Below are 23094 nucleotides of genomic sequence, written 5' to 3' on the forward strand. Positions count from 1 at the left end.
AGAGAGGGCTTCCCTGGTGGCGCAGTGGTTAAGAACCCACCTGCCAATGCAGGGGACATGGGTTCAAGCCCTGGTCCGAGAAGATCCCACATGCTGAAGAGCAACTAAGCCTGTGTGCCACAACTACTTAGGCTGTGCTCTAGAGCCCATCAGCTGCAACTACTGAAGCCCGCGTGCCTAGAGCCCATGCTCTGCAACAAGAGAAGCCACCGCAATGAGAGAAGCCCTCGCACTGCAACGAAGAGTAGCCCCCACTCACCGCAACTAAAGAAAGCCCGCCTGCAGCAACGAAGACCCAATACAGCCAAAAATTAATTAATTAATTAATTTTAAAAAAATAAAAAAGAAAGTACAGAGAGTTCAGTTCCCAAGTACCCCCACCCACGTGCACAGCACAGCCTCCCCCATATCAACATCCCCCATCACAGAGATACATTTGTTACAAGTGATGAACCATCACTGACCCTCTTAATCACCCGAAGTCCAGAGCTTACACTAGGGTTCACTCTTGGTGTTGTACCTTCTATGGATTTTGACAAATATATAATAACACGTATCTCCCATCAGAGTACCATACAGAATAGTTTCACTGCTTTAAAATTCCTCTGTGCTCGCCCTATTCATGCCTCCCTCTCTGCTGCTTTTTACGCTACGAAGAGAAAATATTCAAAACTCAGTTTAAATACAACAGATCAATTTTCATATATCACTTTTATATTAAGATCAGAGTGGGTGTGCTGGAGAGAAAACGGAGGAAGAAATGTGGTGGGGAAAAGACAAGACAGAAGGACAAAGGCAAAGAAAAAGAAATGAACTCAAGGATGTACATGCTGATGGGGGAAAAAAAAGGGCACACAGTACAGAGGGGAAAAGAGACCCTGCTTACCAAGATCTGCAGCATAATCTAATTATCGGAAATGTCAGAGGCAAGACCTTCCATTTCATCCATAATTCCAAATTCATCCATAATTCTCCCATCCATTTGTTTTAAATCCACAAAAAATCTAAGATTATTTTTAAATAAAAGAACAAAGATACAGCAATTTCGAACTCAGGAAAATGGCAACCAGAAATCCCTGCAATATCAATGCATATCACCTATTAATTAGCTATACTTGAAATTTAAGTCTCTCTTGTAATTGACCATATTCATGGCAGCAAACGATGCCTACAGTTTCGACAACCTAAGACACAGGTCACGTGCAAGAAAGATGAGACCAATTTTAATTTACATTTCAGAAAATTCAGGGTCGGCATTTCCACCTCTCAAAAAGTGTGAAGATAATACGAAACATTACATAGACGTAGACATACAGGCACATATACTGTGTGTGAGTGTATATACATATACATAAACCCTTTGAAAGTTCACTTTATAGAGAACCCATTATGATCAAAATTGGAGGAATACTTAAGCAGATACGAATGAAAAGCAAATGGGAATTGAAGTCTCTAATTTCTAGGCCATCCTAATTTTATTGATTCAAGACACAGAGAATGTGAGACGTGCAAAGCAACGGGCAAGGAGCTGCAGGATTATAGGAGAAATTATTTTAATAATAACAGCACCAGGCTAATTACTATATAGATACTATATGTCACATACATATGCATTTATATATATCAGAGAAATATAGCAAGCCTGAAAAGTAAGTGTGGAGCTTTTCCTAAATTCTATTTTTTCTGATTACAGAAATAATACATTTTAAAAACAGAAAACGTGGGCTTCCCTAGTGGCGCAGTGGTTGGGAGTCCGCCTACTGATGCAGGGGACACGGGTTCGTGCCCCGGTCCAGGAGGATCCCACATGCCGCGGAGCGGCTGGGCCCGTAAGCCACGGCCACTGAGCCTGCGTGTCTGGAGCCTGTGCTCCGCAGCGGGAGAGGCCGCAACAGTGAGAGGCCCACGTACCACAAAAATAATAATAATAATAAACAAACAAAAAAACAACAAAATGTAAAGCAAGAATAAAATTTACTCATAATCCCACCACCCAGAGACACGCACTGTTAATATTCTATATATTCACATATATTATAAACACAGGCATTCCCTTTGAGAATGTTTTCTTTGAATATAACAATAATACTAACAGCTAACATTTATTCAGCACTTCCTATGTTCTAGGCATTATTCTATGTGTATTACTGTATTATTTTACTCAGTCCTTACATCAACCTTGTGAAGTCGGTACTATCTATCGTCATCTCCATTTTACAGATGGGAAAACTGAGGCAGAGAGTGGTTAAGTAACTAAAGTCACATATATCACATAAGCATTATTTTACAAAAATATGATCATAATTTGCATGGTGTTTCATAACCTAAACTTTTTCCCATGTCAATAATTAATACACATGTCATTTTAATGACTGGATGGTTTTCTGGTGTATGGATGTACATTTTGCCCAATCCCTTACTTTTGAACATTCAGGTTGCTTAAGCTTGGGGAGGGGGGCAGTTGTTGTTTTGTTATTATAAACAACTTGGCAAGGCCCACTGAGGTTGATATTAGCTCCATTTTACAAATGAGCACAAGGGGGTTCCACAAAGTTAAATAGCCTGTCCAAGGTAACAGAGAGGGTCAGTGAATCACTGGGCCTTTCTGTCACTCTGATGCCTATGCATTAGCTCCTTCTACTTTCCTGCCCACTCCTTAAGGCATTTACATGCTAATGGACGAGAGAAGTTGTCAACCATAGTTCTGAGGCAGAATGAAATCAATCCTCTGTAAAACTGGAGAACTGGAATGGTAGGCTGAAAAATGCCTCCCCCCCAAGACATGTCCCCATCCTAATCCCTGGAACCTGCAAATGATACCTTATGGCAAAAGGGTCTTTAACATGTGATCGAGTTCATAAGGGTCTCAAGATGAAGAGATCATCCTGGATTATCGAGGTGGGCCCTAAACGTCATCACATATGTCCTTATAAGAAAAAGGCAGAGGGAGATTTGACACGACCAAATAGCGGGCCATGCGACTCACAGAGGCCGAGACTAGAGTGATGCAGCCACAAGCCAGGGAATGCTGGCAGCGACCAGAGCTGAGAGAGGCAAGGAACGGAACTTGCCCTAAATTCTCCAGAGGGAATGTGGCCCACTGATACTGATTTTGGACTTCCGGCCTCCAGAACTATAAGAGAATCAATTCGTGGTTTTTAAGCCACCGAGTTGGTGGTCATTTTTTATGACAGTCACAGGAAAGCAATACAAGTAGCAGGAGGCTATGGGCCTATAAAAGGAGCAACTTGCTCCAAATGTGGGGGGGTGAGGGATGGCCATTTGACCTAAGCCCTGCAGGACAGACAGGGTTCCCTTTAGCAGGCAAGGGGCTGGAAGGGCATTCTAGGAAGAGGAGTCAGCATGTGCGAAGGCATGGAGATGAGAAAGTTTAGAGTGTGTTTGGGGAGCAGTAATGGTCCGGCACAGCTAGAGAACACGTGACAGGAAGGAATGTGGTGGGAGAAGAGAATTCAAAAATGGGATGGGCCTCCTGGTAGACAGGAAGGAACAGGAAGGCCTGCTAGGAAATCTGGGTGCTCATTTCCAGTAATGTGGAGCCAGTGCAGATAGAATTGGTATTTTTATGGGTTTGGGGATTTTGTGATTTTCCCTCATCCTTTCCTGAGAGGCAGCAGAATGGTGGGTCAGTTTCTAGCTATTTCAAGACAATAACTGCTTTGCTTACTGTCAAGATGGTCCACTCTGATACGTCATACCCCTGGGGACATGTGGACAAGATTGTGCCTAAATGATTTCTCCAGGGTGGGGCAAGAACCGTGACAGTGAGGTAGACCTATTCCATTCCACTTGGTGTCAACTGGGAGGACACTCGTGCCCCCCAGGAGACACTCTGAAATGTCCCTGGTTGCTCTGAAATGTGCACAGCCTCTGCCAACTCATCACCCCAAGAAAGCAAAATCCTCCATTAAGTTGAGCCGCAGGAACTTTGCTTGTCTCTCCTGAGGAAGGTTTCACTTTTGAAAGGTCTACTAAGCCAAAGGCCACTCTTTCCCAATAAAACCCAGCACACACACACACACACACACACACACACACACAAAGTGACGTATACTGGGCTCTGGAGTGGTAATTATATCATTTCTTAAACTCTTCATTCTTATTCCGCAGACAGAATCTCCGCTTCTCTTAGTTGGAACTAAATACAAAGCCAGGACATTTTAGGGGACAACCTTGCCAGATGTGTAGCTCCACAACATTCCCTTAGCATCCAGGCCATTGGATTTCCAGAAAAGGCACCCAGCCATCACTAGCTCAGGCCTCTGGAATTTTCCATCCTTGTCTAAAGAAAAGGTTTAAAACAATAAACACAGTGACGGCCCTGTCCCCCAGAGAACACTTTATGACCAAACACAGAGGAGAGAGGGAAGGGAGAGGTGAGAAAAAGATGAGAAGGGGTGAGTGAGAGAGTGCCCACCGTGGAAGGAAGTTTCCAGAGCACAGGGCTGGTGACACTGGAGCCAAATATGCAGAAGCTTTTCCTGGAAGGTCACAGTGCAGAGAGGTGAGGGCCGCCAGGGGCAGCAGGTGAGGACGATCAGAATGAGGGGAGAACAGTCAGGGGTCAGTGGAAGGTGGAAAGAGAAAGAAAGAAATTTGGTAGGGAGAGCACAAAGTCAGCTAAAGGAATCCTGCCTCAGTGGGTGCCTCGCTCAGAGCAAGTCTCGAGGCCTTGGAGGGGCAGCCTCCACGGCCCCCATGCCTGTCTAGCAGGGTTTGCTGCCTTGAGAAATACGGATCTGGAATAGGTGTGAACTGTTGCCCTTCTTCTATCGGAAAGATGGAAGAAGTGAGGGCTGGCCAACCCTTGAGTCCCAAAAGAAATCTGGCCTCTACAGGTTTCTGGTGGTCCCAAGTCTTAAACCCCCAAGTCGGAGAATTGGGTTCCAACTAACACATATGGTGGAGAACTACACAGAAGTGTCCTCCACATTCCTTAACTAATTAATTTGGGGTCTTGAGTTATGCGAGTTGACAGGGTGCACTGCCACCATCCCACACAAAACTGTTCCATTTACCTAGCACAATTTCTACAGGGGTGGATTTCTTCCTGTCTGAATCTAAAACTATACTGCTACCCTCATTAAATATTGTAAATGTTTTCATCTCTGGTCTCTTGGTCTATTATAATGAGGGGAAAAAATCCCTTCCTTCCATCTTAACTTATTTTTATCCTTTAGTTTCCTCAGATTAAGTCCTTGTCTTCCCTTCCCCCACCCCACCCCCATCCTTGCCTTAAGTAGATCCAATGTATTAAAAAGAAATCAGTAGAAATAGATTCTTTGCTTCAATTCCAGCAACAGTTCTAAAAGCATTTCCCTTGGGATTTTAGCATGACCCGAAGGAAAGTATTTCTCTTTTCCTTCAGCTAAGGCAGCTTGCTATCTCCCATAGCTCAGCATGCCTCTCCCCTCCCCCCACCTCTCCCTCCCTCTCTCCCTCCCTCCCTCCCTCTCTCTCTCTCTCTCTCTCTCTCTCTCTCTCTCCTAGCTCACTCTCAAAGACATTTGCTTTCTAGTTTCTTCTGGTATATACCACACTCCCAGAGGTTCCAGAGTCCTGAGGCATCAACTCTGTCACGAAGGTCATTGATCCAATGCCTACTATCCCTGAGCCATGAAGTTCAGATGAGGGCCAGTGAAAAAGGAAAAACCTCAAAGCAGAAAGGAGTAACTCAGTAAAATAATATGACATAAACTGTAACAAAATAAGCCAGGTTGAAGGGCAAGAGCCTGTAACACAAAGAAAATGCAGCTTGGTGCTTTGTGACCACCTAGAGGGGTGGGATAGGGAGGGTGGGTGAGAGGGAGATGCAAGAGGGAAGAGATATGGGGACATATGTATATGTATAACTGATTCACTTTGTAATAAAGCAGAAGCTAACACACCATTGTGAAGCAATTATACTCCAATAAAGATGTAAAAAATATTAAAAAAATTTTTTTAAAGAAAATGAACATCAGTTTCTAAAGAAGATTTAAATAGGATTACAGTTAATACCCTTTCACATCCTAGAGATTAGTAGTATCTAAATACATTAGAAAAATTTTTAAGATAATTCCACTGCAAACATCTGAATTTTTTAATTGAGTTGGCTTATAAGGAGAATTGGAACTATTTTCCTATTGAGGAGAAAAGAAAGGAAGACTGGAACAGGAGAAAGTGAAGATGGTTAATGTATATTTTGTCAGTACAGATTTTTAAACAAAATCTGGGGAGTTCCCAACCTTTTACAAAATGTTTTTCACTACATTTCAGCCAGTTATCCAAGGGTCTGGAAAAAGATACGCCCGGCCTCGGAGAAATATAGCCATGGCCAATTAGAAGTGATGTAAAAATAGAAAATGCAATCCACATCGATGATAGAGTGCTTCTTCAGGGCAGTAGGCTCTGTGCCATCAGCTTATCATGGATATTGTCATGGCCAGCGTGAGGAGGGCTGGTGCAGATGTGATCAGCCAGCAAGCTTTTGTGGTGTGTGTCTCTAAGATGGCAGTGACTGAACTTGGTGAATGAGACAGGAAGTTTCAATTTCTCTCTCAATTGAAATCATCATGAAGACAGAAGGAATCAAAGAGCTTTTCCAGTCCTTCTCTCTGCTTCTTGAATCATGTGTTTTAGAAACCCATTTCTGGGAAAGGGTCTGCCAATTACCTTGAAAATGCAGGAGGGCCATGCCCAGTCTAACCTGACCTTCAGGATGGGTGAAGTGTCTCTCACACAGGACACATGAGAGGTGTCTTGGGGCTTGTCAGCCAAAGAGTTATCCTCTCTGATGTGAAACCATCCTTTTCTCTTTTCAATACACACACCCACCCCCTTACCTCTTTACTCTTTAGCTGAGGGTGGAAAATTCCATAGGCCTGAACTGGCTAAGTGCCTGCCAAGTGTCTGGCCAGCTTGTATCTTGAAACACCTCAAGTCTGAAAGCAGTGCCCACTTACAAGAACTCCAGACTGAGGGACTTTTGTGTGGGAAAAATTTTTTTTTAATCATGAAGAATTTAAGAAAACATCCAAATTGAAACTGCAGACTGCAAACTTACATTGCTTTCTTTCAGCCAAAATTCTCAAAAGGGTTTGTGCTTCCTCATTCTTATTCTGTGAAGACTTTTGCACCTGGCTCACAGTTTGCCAGTCTATCAGACCCGTGTTCCTCCTCCACCACAAGGTCAGTATCCATGCTGGAAAGCCATGTGACCCTAGAATTCCACCGTTCTTCAACCTCCAGCAATGGTTTCCCAAAGCTGTCCACTTCTTAATCCCTGGAATTTGTGACTACGTTATATTACATAGCAAAGGGATTTTGCAGATGTAATCAAGTTAAGGATTTTGAGATGGGGAGATTATCCTAACTAATTATCCTGGTGGGACCAAGGTAATCAATCATAAGAGTCCTTCTCAGTGAGGGAGGGAGGAAGGAAGGAAGGCAGAAGAGTCAGAATCAGAGAAGATGTGATGACAGAAGCAGTGTCAGTATGATACGATGTGAGAAAGACTTGACCAGACATTGCTGGCTTGAAGATGGAGGAAGGGGCCACAGGCCAAGGAATGCAGGCAGCCTCTAGAAGCTGTAAAATGCACGGTAACAGATTCTCCCCTAGAGCTTCTGGGAGGGAGTGAGGACTTACAGACACCTTGGCATTAGCCCACTTAAAACCGTTTCAGACTTCCAACCTCCAGAACTGTGAGTTTAGTAAATCTGTGTTGTTTTGAGACACTAAGTTTGCGGCAATGTGTTATAGTGGCCACAGGAAACTAACAGGCCATGCATCTAGTGCAATTCTCAGCAGGGTCACTGCTGGAACTCCTCATCTCAAGTACTCTGCCTTTTCTGAGTTCTCTAAGCAGACACCCAGCGTGTTAAGCTCAAGCTGCTGTGCAGTCATGGTGAGTGTAGGACAGTCCTCCTCAGGACCAGCAACAAGACGAGAACTCTCCTAAAGGAGCTGGGCAATTGGCCGGCAAACCAAGGCAGAGGGTTAGATATGGGGTAGGGGGTCAAGACAAGGACACAGTGACTGGGACAGTGACACGAGGGGACAAGGAAGAAGATAAAACCCAGTGACCGGAAATGGATTTTACAGACCGGGCAGAACCAGTAGCCTAGGGGACTTAAGGCCCAGATCCGCAGCTCTGAATACGAGTCTTCTGATGTCCCCTGCTTAGGCCCTGACTAGTCTCTGGGCCTGGGGCGGTGCCGGGCTAGCAGAGGAAGCCGGTGGAGGGGGCGGGGGGGGGGGAGCTGGGTCTCTATCGCAGAACTGAGGTGACAAAGCCCTATGGAATTCTCCTCCGGCTCTCCCGGTGAGAATTCTGCCAGATCCCGTTTCACTTTGTTTGGAAGGCGAAGACAGAGGCAGAGCTCCTCTGTAAGCAGTCACGCAGGTCACTAGCAGTGGAGGAGCGATTCTCCCTCGGGGTCAGGTTAGCAGGGAGAACCTTCTTAGCTCCACAGGCAATAGAGCATGATCTAAACACTCTTCTGGCCAGAAGGAGAGCTGCGGGCGCCTATGAGCTTTCAAATAACCGTTTTGTTCAACTTTCGCAACAGTTGATTGAGAGCCCTCCTGGATTTAAGTGCTTTCTTGGTGGTAAGTTAGTCAACTTAGAAGGTGGTATTCCCTCCTTCTGGTCTCTAGGAAACCATTTAATGGACCGAAGCCTTCGGAACTTGTTAACCTATGAAAATAAGCTGGTTTTGCCAACCACACTGTTCCACTCACGGCATGAACATTGACAACAGGTCCTGTAAGACATAAAGCTGGCAGTTTCTCAAGTGGGAAAACTACACGGCTAATATAAAAGGCATGGAGAGAAATATATATGTTGTTATTTTTGGACGGCACTAACTTGCTTGAAAAAAATCATAAAAACAGTTCCCTGAAAATGATCCCAGGTACCTTGGCAGAGCCAGTATTCTGGAGACTTTTTTCCCCCATATAGCTAGTCAAATAGCAAAGGAAGGAAGGACGGCCAATTGCCAACAGTTCTCAAAATCCTTAGGCTGACTTTGGCAAGGAAGAATCTATACTGATCTTGCCCACATTTCTCAATGACAACCCCACCCCTCTTTTCTTCTGTCCTCACCTCCTACTTTCCCGCTACAGAGACCTAAGCTTGTTTAGAAATAAACACTGTTTCCCAATAGGAGGAGATCATCACCAAAACCACACAAAGAGAGCTTCCTCCTTCTATTGTGGAATCTGGCCCAGGAGCTAGTGCTTCTTTACCTGATTATGCCAAAGAAATTGAGACACCCGGAGTTCATTACCTGTTCTGTCATTTAGCAAACTTGGGTGGTCTGCAGCCTGCCTCACTTGAAACCATGCCTCTGTTTCCCCACTGAAGGGAGACAGGTGATGACAATGCAGGATGCGTTTCACAGTGACCTGGTAGAACATGCGAGGTCAGAGGCATAACAGCATCTTTAACTCATCATAAGATCGGGGCTGTAAAAATACAAGGTCTTGTCATTGTCCAACCACCATTTCGTACAAAGGCATTCCCCAGCCTCCTGACACACTTTGTTGAAGCACTTCAAATAAAGATGTTCTGCCTCAGAAGCTCAGAAGAACATGTGACTTCTTAGTTAAATCTCACCCAGTCAAATCTTTTAGTCACTGTGGAAAGCAACAGGAGGGGAAAGCTGAAGTATCAGAATACCTTCAAACATTTCTCTGCAGCTTGAAACATATACAGTCTAACATAAGCTGTCGAGAAAGGCCAAAATACAACTTCCTGTCAACGATAAACTCGATGAGCAATAAAAATAAGGTGTTAAAGAATGGCAGGAAATCATTAATAGCAAATTTTGGCGTGATTGTGCGACGCTGTGCGTAGATAGTAGGTCAACCTCATGTCCCTGGAACAGTTGGCATATTTTCCAAGGTACTAACTACACTGGAAACCTGCACGCACTATTCCTAATTGGACTCATCCTGCTACCACAAAACCAGGATAGCTGGACAGAGAAGTATATTAATTTCTTAGAAGACCTGTAAGCTTAAAATGTTCCCACTAAAATACATGTTTCCAAAATACATCTTTAAAAAGGCACTTGGGGCCTCCCTGGTGGCGCAAGTGGTTGAGAGTCCGCCTGCCGATGCAGGGGATACGGGTTCGTGCCCCGGTCTGGGAGGATCCCATATGCCGCGGAGCGGCTGGGCCCGTGAGCCATGGCCGCTGAGCCTGCGCGTCCGGAGCCTGTGCTCCGCAACGGGGGAGGCCACAACAGTGAGAGGCCCGCGTACCGCAAAAAAAAAAATAAATAAATAAATAATAAATAAATAAATAAATAAATAAATAGGCACTTGAATGTCAACAGTCACTTGATTCTTTTTAAAGGAAGGATTAATGAGTAAAAGGCATGTCAATAAAGTTTTGAGAGGGAAAAGAAAGAGCGTTCAAGTTCTATTCTTCCATACAGAGCCCAATGCTCCTCTATGCATGCTTTTGGAGAAACCATGCTGAACAGACTGTCATAAGTTCCCCAGACCAGAGGACCTCCTCCCAGGCACAGGATGGGGTGTTCCTCCCCACTAGACGACTAGTCTTCCCACTCACTCGTCTGACTAGTCTGAAGGCAAGAACTGCCAAAGACCCAGAGCCCCAGCTCACATCCACTGGGCTCTTCGATATGATCCAGTCCGCCTGGGAATGGCTGCTCCCCAGGACCTCATGGGCAGCCAGCTTATTCTGCCAAGAAGGGTATGATTCTTGGCTCAGCCATGTATGTGGCTCCCCACTTGGGGCATGATCTGGAGCAGGGAAATAAAAAAGCAATGGTACCTGCTTCCTTTCTACCCGTCTACTTTTGTCGGTTGATGTGTCACACATACACAGAAGACTTCTGCACACCATCAAGCCCGGGAATAAGCATACGAGCTAACAGTTGTCCAGTGCCTTCCGCGGGCCAAGCCCCGGTCCCCAGTGCTTTGCATACAACTCGTGGAAGCCTTTCCGCAAACCCACGAGAGGGTTATCGAGGCACAGAAGGTGAAATAACTGGCCCAAGGTCACCCAGTTAGTAAGCAGCTGAGCTGGACTTTGAACCCGGGCAGTGAGTTTCCAGAGCCCAGTGTGCTCTACTAAGCTCGAGTCACAGACAACGGAGCTGAATGAGACTGTCCCTTTGCCCCAGTTCCTGCTCTGGGAGCCTCCAGGGTGTGGCCCTGCAAGAATCGGAAAGGCATCTGGCTCTGGGTTGATATAAGCGACAGGTCAACATTACGCATGGACCCCTCTGCACTCCTGACAAAAGCTAAAGGAAACTGAGATATCTAAACCCCAAACAGAGAGGTATCATAAAACTACCATTAGGATTTACAGAAAAGGGGAAACAGCTCTCGTGCTTTCTCCCGCCTGTGGTTTCTGGCCTTCCCTCTGTGTTTAAAAAAAAAAAAAAAAAAAGGAAGAAAAGAAAAAAGAAAACAAACAAAAAAACTAATAATTTTTCAACATGCCTACTGATCATTTTATGTCTCAGAAGAAAGCAAAAGCAGGGAGGTGAATGACTCCTCTGGACGGAATTCCTGCAAACAAGCCTGGGGGGCGGGGCGGCTCCCGAGGTGCAGCTCTGGGGGTCTGGGAAGGCAGCAGCCCACAGAGGTCAGGTCAAGGAATGTCAAAGGGAGTTACACATGTACACTGTATGTGAATTTCTCAGAGTGTCAGGCGCTGTCATTTACTTTCCCCATTCCCATAAAAAAAAAAGGCCTCTGTAGCCCAGTAAATGAGGGAAATGCCAAAGGCCTCATTTAACACTGTTGAACCCAGAAAGGACCAACGTCTTGAGAAAACGTTAAGGACCACAAAAAAGACCATGAGGGGGCGGGGGCCGGGCAGAAATGATGTAACTAACTGAAGATAGAAGCAGCACCAATCACTAGCCTCCTGCCGCTCCCATCGTCTCTATTTCACACTCATTTGCATACATCCCATCTCCCTTCCAGGCTTGTGAGTCCCTCAAGGGCAGGAAGCACGCTAGCCAGCCTCTTCAGGCACCTGGGGAAGGAGGCTGGTCAGGCTGAACCCTGGGACGGGAAGCTGCCCAGGGGGTGACCTAACTTCCCATGAAGCCTGCCTGGGGAGGCCGTTCCTCCCCCACCCCCACCCCCCACCCTGCCTCCCACTTCCCTAACGACCCCCAAAGGTGCAAAGCTCTTCAATCAGCTAATCTCGCCTCGCCTGCCCGGCTGCTCAGCCCTGGCTCTTCCGCCCCCTCCTGATCCCATCTGGAACGCTTTCTTCTCTGCCCTCAAGAACCCTAGTCTTTTGCCAAAACACAACACTAGAGGCTCAGCCTTTCCCCGGAATGTTCTCTCCACCGCCCTAACTGTAACTTGGCTTTGCCCTGACGACCCTCTCTAGGAGAGGCCGTCCATTTGCTTCTCCCTTCCCCTCTCGTGGAACACACTGACCCTCCTGGTCACCTGGGCTGACAAACCTCAGTCATCTTGACTCCACCTCCCCCCACCTTCCTCCCAATTCTTCCTTCCCCCCTCTACTCCCTCTTCAAGGATCACTAAATCCTGCTGATTTTATCACTTCTACTTCTTCCGCCTTATCTCCACTGTCACTGCCTCAGCTAAGCCACTGTTGTCCCTCTCCGGAACCATATAGCTATATTTTACCCAGTTACCTGGTCTCCAGGCACCCAACACCTGGTCCATCCTATATATTGTTTCCATGTATTTCCCGCTGTGAGCGGCACTGGGAATGGACAGGAACACACAGCCCCTGCCTTCTTGGCTCATATTCAGAATGGGTATGAAATATTGCCCCCTTCTTCACTGTAATCTGTGATAGACCCTTCTAGAATACTTTTTTTTACTAGATCTCTCCTTAACTTTTATGAATCACTTATACATCAGACGCTTTCCAAATATTACCTTCTTTGACCCCCACGAGAACTCCACAAGGTCAGTACAACTATTCATTATCCCCATTTCACAGATGGGGAAAACAAGATCTCGTTACTTGCTTCGGTTCACAATGCAAGCCGGTGACAGAGGGCGGAGTCAAGCCCAGGTCTGACTCTTGAGCCTGGGCTCTGGCTCCCACATTTTAAGGAGGACACTGAAACCTTGGCAAGGAGCCCAAACAAGATGATTGTGATGGTGAAGCATCTTGAAACCAAGTCACATGAGGAAGGAAGGAAAGAAATGAAGGCTCTTTGGCTTTGGGAAGAGTGCATTTTAAAATGCCATGGTGGCTGTCTCCAAATATTTGAAGGGTTGCCATGTGAAAGAGGAAGCAAACATATTCTGTGCAGCTCCAAATGGCAGAGCTTGGCCTAGCCTAGTGGTGGAACTTACAGAGAACAAATTTCAGCGCAAGAGCCGTTTCTAACCCAGCCCTCTATTGGGCGGAGAGCGTTTAAGGAGAAGCTAGGCATCGTTTGTCAGGGCTGGTAGCGGGGACATTCCTGCCTTGAGTAGGCAAGTGGTCTAGATCTGCGTTTCTGTGCACATCAAAGTCACCTTGGGTTGTTTTTAAAAATACAGATGCCTGGCCCCAGCCCAGACTTATCGAAACAGAATCTTAGGGGTAGAGACCGTTAGTGTGAGAATTACAAACCAGGAAATAAGTCTGTAAGAAGGTTCACTCAAATCCTCAAAAGAAGAAATACACATGGCTAATCAACGTATGCCAACCTGGTCAACTTCAAGACTAATCAAAGGAATGCAAATTAGAACGGTGATATGCCGTTTACTGCCTACCAGATTGCAAAGGTTAAAAAATATTAATTACCGGTGTTGGCATGGGAGGGGGCAAAAGGAACACCCACACTTTCTGGTGACGGAAGGGCAAATGTCAATAACTTTCTGCAGAGCAATTTAACAGCAGGTTTAAAGGAACTGTTAATGCTAAGAATGTGTCTAATGTTTGAGCAAAGCAATTCCAATGCTAGAAATTTATCCTAGAGGGACAGTCTAGCATGTTTGAAAACGCCTGCTCAGAGATGTTCATTCAAATTCATGTTTATATCAGAGCTGTCCTGAAGAACTTTCTGCAGTGATGGAAATGTTGTCTCTGGGCTGTCCTATGCGGGCCAGCCACTAGGCACACGTGGCTCTTGGGCACTTGAACTGTGGCAAGGGCAATTTAGGAGCTGATTTTTAAATTTTTTTAATTAATTTTAATTTTTTAATTAATTCAAACGTAAATGTAAATAGCCACAGGTGGCCAGTAGCTACTGTACTGGAGAGCTCATGTTTATAACTCCTCAAAATTAGAACTTCTCAAGACATCAAACAATAAAGGATGATTAACCTATGGTCCACCCACAGTGGAACTTTTGGCAGTCGTTAAACATGATTATGCAGATTTGTATCACTGACGTGAAGAAATGTTCATAAGATATGGCTAAGTGAAATAATTATTTACAAGTTTGTATGATAAATTTGTTTAACATGCTCGGCTTGGAAAACAAACTCTATTCAGTACTATTTGGTGCTTCAAAGAGGGTTGGGCAAGGAGGCCTCTCCGGCTTCACAGCAACCTCTGCACTGGGCTGGCTGACAGATCCTTCCTTCTCCAAACCTGGAGGAGCCAACGGGAGCAGTAAGACTATTTCATGCTTAGTCGCCCACACTCTGGGTCAGTGCATGCAGAGCCCAGCTAAGTCTCTGAACTGCAGACTCGCGGGCAAAGCCCGTTGCAACTGGCTTTATTCTACCGTGTAAGTTGTTTTGTCCTCCATTAAGTACTTTCCACAAATTCCCCTGCGAAGTGGGAGCAGGGGAGCCGATTCATTTTCAGGCCTTCCCGAAATGCAAACCTAAGGAATACTCCTTGCAGAGGTGGTAGTGTTGCGGGGTGGGGGGGTGTCAACAGCTGAAGACCCTGTTCGGCCATTCTCAGCTCTTGGAGAGCTTTTCTCCACTGGCTTTGTTATATGCCGTCTGGCCAGGCGCCAGCCAGGGGGCCGTGCATGCATCGCCCTGCCTCAAGGGGCTACAACCCGTAATATCTAGCCACTCTTTCCTGATCCTTTGGCGCACAAGGAATTGAGGGTAAATTCAGCAGCAGCAAGCCAACGGTATTTAAACACCTACTAGGCGACCTTCCCAGGCTGACACAAGGACTCCTCCCAAGGGCAGCCAGAATACAACGGGTTTATCAAATGCCTTTGTTCCCCCAGAGGCACGAAGAGCTACATCCTGAGTTATAACAAAAACAGCGCTGAAACTCTGCATTTTAAAATGTGTATAGATGTAAGCACTTCTCAGTTAATCACAGACACTCTCAGGTTATAATATTCCTCCCCAAGTCTCTCTTGAGAAATCTCTGCCAGTGGTTAATTCTGTAATTATCCCTTTGCCTGGGTTAAAACTGTCTTTCATTAAAAAAAAAATGCAGCAACAAAACGGTCTTTCTCTATCTGCTCCATTATATAGTTAACAGATTTGAGGAAGTACTGATAGCTGAATGAAGGTTTGAATACACAACTACATGCTATATATAGCCCAGGCCTTCTGAATTTTTCAAACAGTGAACAAAACTGAATGATGTTAGCAACATGCCAAAAAGGGTATATTGTTAAAAAAGAAACCACCTAAACAGGAAATTCTGTGTATTTGTTCAGCTTGGTGGGTTTTCCAAGTTCTAGTGAAAGATACACCACAGGAAAGCTTGCTCTGTGGCAGGAATGACTCCATATTGAAATCTAATGAAAATGCGACTCCATATTGAAGCTCTAACTTGAATGTCCTGGGTTTACAGCAGCAAGTGTAAATCCTACCTCAGCTGTCCCTAATAAACATTTTGGGTCTTGAATCAGACGTTATGATGGCAGCTGCAATGTGGTCCACTCGCTCTCCAGCCACCCATGGCTTTGCTAACTTTGGTTGACGAGCTCTTGGTGTCAGAAAAGCAGGGGCCAAGAAAGAGAGCCATTTAGGAGAGTACACTCCATTTAAGACTATTTCCTTATCTCTTAATTGACTGAACTGCTTCAAAATAGCATTCAGTAAGGTGCTATGAATAAGCTAAAACTGATTTATGTACATAATCTGGGAGTCCTCTTGACAAACACATACACACAGACCCAACCCAGGTTGGAACTAATGGAAACAAATGAAGATAAAGTCATCCACACTCACTCATAATTTTAGGGCATCTAGGATTGTGCCTTGCACGTTGCAGGGGCTCAACAGATATAGATTCAGATTCCTAGAATCGGTTCTCCCCACCTCCCAAAATCTCAGTGTGGACTACATACCAGAGTAGTAAATAAATATCATTCCTGTGCCTTGCCTGGTAAAAAAAATCTGTGGCCTTGGTCCCAAGTAAGCTAGGTTGGCGGTATCTCTCAGAAGAGTCTCCTCCCACTAACATTTTTTTGTGCCAGAGAGTCAATGATTAGGAAGGCACCTGTGTTACCCCAAATTCTTTTTCAAACCCAAAACCCTGGACAAGAACGCTACTGTCAACTTTACGCTGCTGAGGGTGGCAGGTCAAATGCTGGTCAAATCCCAGTGGAGGTTTGCTGAGTCCCATTTATTCTCTTGAGACCATCTGTCCAATTCACAGGCTCCCTTCACACGATGTGGTAGAGGGCCAGGCACCCCTGCTAAGCGAGGTTTTCTTTCTTCCTGAATTTAGGAAAGCGTTTCCTGTGCTAGGGAGACTGAATCAGTTGTTAACAATCACCCGAGATGAGAGCCCTGGTATAAATTCCCTACCCACAGCTTGCCTTCCTCTCCTAACTGGCTGTGATGACAATCGAGATTCCAATCTGACCCCAACAGGACCTCATTCTAAAATCAGTGAGACACACAATAAGCCAAGTCCATTAAAACAACATTAAAGGTCTGGGGTTTTAGCTCTGCTAAACAGCAGGATTAAACTTCCAAGGGTCCAGCTACGATAGAGAGATTTCTTTAAAGTCATTTGGCTTTGCACAGTTGTAGCTATTAGGGATCAGATCTTTATCTCAAAGGTACATATTTTACCTTTGATCCTCCTCCAGAACTCCCACTAATGTCAACTTTCTCCACTGTTGAGATCAGGCCCCTGGCCTCCCTTTAATGTTGGTTTTATCGCAGATTCTACAAGATCAACAGAAAAATTACAAGGAAAAGCTGTGAAGTTCCCTTCCGATGATAAGTTGTTTTAACAAAAAGAGCTCACTCTTAATGGTGAAATTTAAACGCAGCAGACGACTCGCCATAAGGTAGAGAGCATGGAGAGAGACAAAAACGAACAAACAAAAAAACCAAAGCAACAAAACAAATGCTAATTAACCAGTCTGACTGCTTATTTAGGTTTTGACTACTGGTCCAGGAAATTGGCAACGAGTGTCTTGGAAACAGGAGAAGGGGCAAGTGCCCGTTAGGACCCGTCCGTTGCGCTCCAGAGTCAGACAATCCGAATGAGGCTGAGGGTGCGATGGAAAGGCTCCCAGGAGGTCAGCGCGCTTTCCAATGCCCATCCCCCAGCCGTGAGCGGTGGGGCTCTGAGCCCAGGTCCTCCATCCCTGGACTGGCGCACACCATCTTCCCCCAAACCCCCATAGCCCCATCTCCTTGCCTCTGGGGCGCTCTCGGGTCGCAGGGGACACCCTCGCCCTGCGGCTGCAGACCCCGCGCCCACACGCCCCGGAAACCCGTTGTCTCCAATCCCCTCCCTCCGCAGCAGCAGCGGCGGCGGCGGCGGCAGCTGCACCCCTTTCTACACCCATCACCACCCTCTCCCCAGTAGCAGGAGGAAGTCGCTGTGCTTCCTCTGTTCTCACCGCCCGCCGGAGCTTGGGCACCCGGGGCTTTTTGGGTGCGGTTCTTTTTTTGTGTACACGGTGTGTGTGTGCGCGCGCGCGATTGTGTGTATGTGCGAAACGGGCATCGCATCCTTCCGCCTAGGCTGCCTCAGGTGCGGGCAGCGGGGACTCTGGAGCTCGTCGCGCCCGGGTCGCCGGCTCTTTGTGCCGGGTCTAGGGCAGCGCGGGGTCCGCTCTCGAACTCACACCCCCGGCCGGGGCCCCGGTTCCGAGCCCCCGACGGCCCGTCGGCGTCCAGCCCGTGCGGGGCAGCTGGGCAGCCGCGGCGCTGTCAGCGGGCGCCTGGGACTCGGACCCCGGCGAGCGGCGGCCGAGGCAAAAACTTACTGAAACGGAGAAAGAGCGCGGAGCGCACCGGCCGGCCGCCGCCGACGCCGTCCCCGTCCCGGCCCCGCGCGCGCGCGGGAAGCCACCCGGTCTCTCTCGCCCGGAGCGCGTCCCCCGGGACGCCCCGTCCCCCGGACACTCACCAGCACTACGGAGCCCCGCACGGCCTCCGACACGCTCTGCCGGAGCTCGGCCGCCGTGCCGGGCTTGCTGAGCCGCTTGGTGAATTTGCGCACTTCGGCCATGGCAGCGGCGGGAAGGTCTCGGCTGGCGTGTTCACTGCCCCGGGCCGGGGCGGCCGCGGCCGCTGCTGCTCCAAGTGTTTACACGCCGGCCGGCCACATCGCAGCTTGGCGGCGGCGCGTCTCCCGCTGCTCCTCCCTCCCGCCCTCCGCTGCCCCTCCCTCTTTCCCTCCTTCCCTTCCTCGCTCGCTCCCCGTCCAGCCCCACGGCGGCGGCCGCTCCCTCCCCTAGAGAGCCCGTGCTCCGTGCGCGAGCAGCCCGAGGAGGAGGGTGTGTCTGGCGAGGAAGGGTGTGTGGAGGGGGAGGGAGCACTGGAGTGGGGGACGAGGGTCACGAGGGAAGAGGGGGGAAGTGGCAACCGCTCGGGCTCCGCCCGCAGCTGATATTGCTGGTGCAGCCGCCTCCGGGAGGGGAGGTCTGGTTGCTTCATTTTCGTTTGTGTGTATTTGGGGGCGGGGAGGGGGGAACGACACGAAATGTCTCCAAGTGTGCGGCGCGCTCTACCCCAGCGCTCCTTTCCCGCCCCGGAGCCTGCAGTGCCCGCAGGAGGGCTGGGGAACTCTCGCGTCCCCCGACCCCGCAAGCCCCCAGGACCGGGGCGGCGAGGGGCTGCGCAACAACGTGGAGCAGCCGCCTATTGTGTGCTCCGCCCGCGAGGGGTCGAGCCGATGTCGCTGTCGAAGGAGGGAGAGCGGGTTTTCCGGCTGAAGCGACTCGCCTGGGTCCTCTGCTGCCCACACTGTTTTCTTACCCATCGATCCTCCTCACGTGGGAAGGGTCGGGGGGGGGCAACCCCAGGAGGGAGCGGGCTTCTGGGACTGGAAACTTGCTGTGGGCGAGCCCACCCCTCCACCCCCAGCAGGGCAGGGGAGAGCTGGGTGGTGGGGCCTGAGCCTGTGGCAGGTTGTCTAGCTCTGTAGAGACTGGGCGGGGCGGGGGCAGGCGGGTTGGGAAGGCCATTACCTGGAGTCTGGAGGATTTACCGGTCTTCTAGAAGCTTTTACACATCCTGCTATCGCCTCTCCATTTCCTACTCCTTTCCTTATCCTCTTCACCTTCCAAGAAATTGTTTCCCAAGAATCAAAGAACATCTTCTAACTAGATGTAAAATAAACGTGCTTAAGACAGAAATAAGGATGTGAATCTTGAAGTACTAGTGACCCTGTAAAACCTCCCCAAGTGCAAAGTGAGAGGCTCTGCTAACCGCGGGAATTTTCTGTCTGGTTACTTAATGTGTTAAGAGTTTGAAAATGGCCAAAAATTTCTGGGGAGCCATGCAGCCCTTCTAAGCGGGTTCCTACCACTGCCATGAGGGCACTTTGCCCACTTTTTACCATCTTCAAAGACCAAGCAGTCACACCTATGTATAGGACTTTGTTATGAAAACAAGGGCATGGTTGATGGTTTCTGTGAATCCAGAAAAGGCCAAATCTCTTAGCAGCATGTCTATTTCAGCAGCCATCACATTAATCCCAGTAAAGCACAGACAAAGGTTCCAGAGGGCTTGGGACCCGGAAGTCCTCTGAAGGCAGAAGCCATGTATCACCCATCTTGGCTTTGCACAGAGCGTATGTATATAAAATGTGTTAATTGTTGAATGTAGGTGGATCAGCCCGAATTCACGCCTCACTTCCATGAGTGCCTGTGTGGCCCGCCCTGTTGGTTACCTCCAGAAAAGCCATAACACTTTTTCCTTGCTAAGAGAGCCCAGATTTGCTTCTGGCATGGAGCAGAGCCAGGGGGCTTAGGGAAGACAGACCCAGCTGCAGGTAATGAATTATGACTGGTTAAAAAGAAAATCATGATAATCTCACTCTACTAGAGGAATGGTCTTAACTCCATTCAGTTTGGGCCCATGCGATAGAAAAGAGAAGTGTGGGAGGAGAGCTCCTGAGTTTCTCCACCTTTTAAAAAAGAGCTGTGGGCCTCCCTGGTGGCGCAAGTGGTTGAGAGTCCGCCTGCCGATGCAGGGGATACGGGTTCGTGCCCCGGTCTGGGAGGATCCCATATGCCGCGGAGCGGCTGGGCCCGTGAGCCATGGCCGCTGAGCCTGCGCGTCCGGAGCCTGCGCGTCCGGAGCCTGTGCTCCGCAACGGGGGAGGCCACAACAGTGAGAGGCCCACATACCGCAAAAAAAAAATAAAATAAAATAAAATAAAAATAAAAAAGAGCTGTGCAGAGAGACCTCTGCTCCCCCTCCTCCCTGAGAGGGGTCTTTTCTGGTGACGCATCTGCCCTTGGCAGCCATTTTGCAACCACAAGGGAAGTCCAGGACCATCGCAGAGGGGCCAATCCAGAATTCAGACAGCATTGAACCATTGAACCAACCCTACCTAGTACTGCCTACCTCTGAGAAAAGTAAACCCTTATAGTTTATGCAACTTTTAGTTGAATATTCTGTTTCTTTCAGCCAAAAGCATCTTTACTACTACATACTCTATTGTAGCCATTAAAAGTACACAGGGTTGAACAAGACAGGCAAGGTCGCTCATCTGGTGGAGCTTACGTTCTAGTGCAAGCAAATGAACATGTTAATTTCAGAAAGCGAGAAATACTATGTGGAGGATTAAGTTAAGGTGATAGGATGGAGAGTACTTGGAGTTGGAGACCTAATTTAGAAGAGAAGGTCAAGGAAGTCTTCTTGGAGGAGGTGAAAATTGAGTGAGTCTTGAAGGAAAAGAAGCAGCCAGCAGAGATCAGGAGGTAGTGCACTCCAGGTAGAAGGAATGACAGGTACAAAGGTGTGGAGATGGGGGCAGACTTAGTGTGTTCAAAGCCAGAAAAAAAAAAGGGCCAGCATGGTTGAAGCATAGAGGGAAGAGAAGTAGTAGGAGATGGAATCGGAGAAGAAGGCAATTTCTACAGAGCCTCGTGAGCCATCGGAAGCACATGTCACACGGATGGTATGCAAACACCATCTGGTCATTAGTAGGCTCCATGCTTATTCTTGAGACTGTAGGTTTCACTTTTTTTGCTTTAAGGCTTCTGTTTAATTACATAAACATTGAGCGTTGTGCTATGCACCGAGGGACGATGTAGGATGAATTAAATACACTGTCCATTCCCTTCAGGAAAAAAAGAGTCCTGTAGAGAATGTATTTATGATACAAGGAAGTATGTGATAAAGACCATACTTGAGGTAAAGTGGGAGATCGCAAAATCACATCTGATTAGGGCCTACTGAAGGCTTCCTGTAGGAGGGGGCGTTTGAGTTTGACCTTGAAGCTGAGTGGGATTTGGACATGACTACACTCACATAGTAAAGGGAAATTGTAGAGGCAATCCTACAGCTTCCAACAGAGCATTTTATTGGGTGATTTCTTTTCCACATTTGTTAAATATCTTTGATTTCATCACAAATTTACCTATCCTAATGTTTAATTTAATTTAATTTAATGTTAACCCTATCCTAATTGAACTTGAGATTCAAGTATTAGAAATGCCATAGAGCTCTTTGACCTAGAAATTCCACTTCTGTGAATCAATGCCAAATAAAAACTCTCACATGTGAACTGAGATGCCTGCATAAAGATACTCATTGTAGCAATGTTAATAATAGCAAACTATTAGAAACAACCTAAATACCATCCATAAGGGACTACTTTATCCTCAATTTCTAGATCAGTGCCTGGCACATAGTAGGTGCTCAAAAAATATTTGTGAGTGAATGAATGAATGCATGGATATAACATGATTCATTCATACTAAGGAATTCTCTACAGCTATTAGAAAGAATGAGATATATATGGATGTACTTACATGGAAAAACTCCAAAAAATACTGATAAAAAGCAAGTTGCAGAACAATTCTACTTGTGGAAAAAAATAATATTTGTGTATGTGTATCTATATCCCTACACATGAGCTAACCGGGGGGAGGGGGCTTATGGGTGGGACATGGGAGTGGAGAGCAAGAGGACTTTCACATTTTATCATCTAAATGCTGCAGACTCTCAAATTTATATTTCCAGCTTCAACCCCAGACTTGTATATCTAATTCATCATCCCTACATGGATGTCTAATAGATACCTCAATTAAGCATGCCCAAAACCTAACTCCTATTCTTTCTCCGCAAATCTACTCCTTCTATAATTTCCTCTATCTCAGTATATGATAGTTCTTTTCTAGTTGCTCAGGCCAAAAACCTTAGAGTCGTCTCTTATTTCTTACACACCCCACATCTAATCTAACAGTGAATCCTGTTGACTCTGCCTTCCAAATACATTCAAGAGGGAATTCCCTGGCAGTCCAGTGGTTAGGGCTCTGCGCTTCCACTGCAGGGGGCACGGGTTTGATCCCTGGTCGGGGAACTAAAATCCTGCATGCCCCGCAGTGTGGCCAAAAAAAAAAAAAACAAAGCTTTCAAGGTCCAAAGACTTCTCCCATCTCTACCAATACCACCCTAGTCCCAGCCACCAGCATCTCTTGCCTAGATTATTTCAGTGGCCTCTCAATTGACACCCCACCCCCACCCCCGCATTCCCCCTTGCCCTGCTACAATCTATTTGTAACATACCAGCCAGTGATTCTAATCAGTCCCCCCGCCCAGTTTGTGGTTAGAGTGACCTACAAGATCCAAAGTATTACTTATCTCTTGCCGTGTAACAAATTACCCCCAAATGTGGCCCCTTAAGATAACACACACTTGTTATCTCACATTTTCTGTGGATCAGAAATCTGAGCATGGCTTAGCTGGGTCCCCCAGATCAGGATCTCTCA

At 47.1% G+C, this 23094-nt stretch overlaps 1 protein-coding gene across 2 annotated transcripts in view; it reads right to left on the reverse strand.

Annotated features, from left to right (window-relative positions):
- Positions 1-18496, reverse strand: part of DOCK11 (dedicator of cytokinesis 11) — a 191111-nt gene extending 172615 nt beyond the window's left edge. For both annotated transcript variants that reach the window (XM_060088078.1, XM_060088077.1), the window contains exon 1: positions 18276-18496. In XM_060088078.1, the coding sequence (XP_059944061.1) occupies positions 18276-18377 (102 nt within the window). In that variant the 5' untranslated portion in view covers positions 18378-18496. The remainder of the gene's footprint in view (positions 1-18275) is intronic.
- Positions 18497-23094: the final 4598 nt, after the last annotated feature.

The sequence above is a fragment of the Mesoplodon densirostris genome, chromosome X, assembly GCF_025265405.1.
Source record: "Mesoplodon densirostris isolate mMesDen1 chromosome X, mMesDen1 primary haplotype, whole genome shotgun sequence".
Taxonomy (NCBI): domain Eukaryota; kingdom Metazoa; phylum Chordata; class Mammalia; order Artiodactyla; family Ziphiidae; genus Mesoplodon; species Mesoplodon densirostris.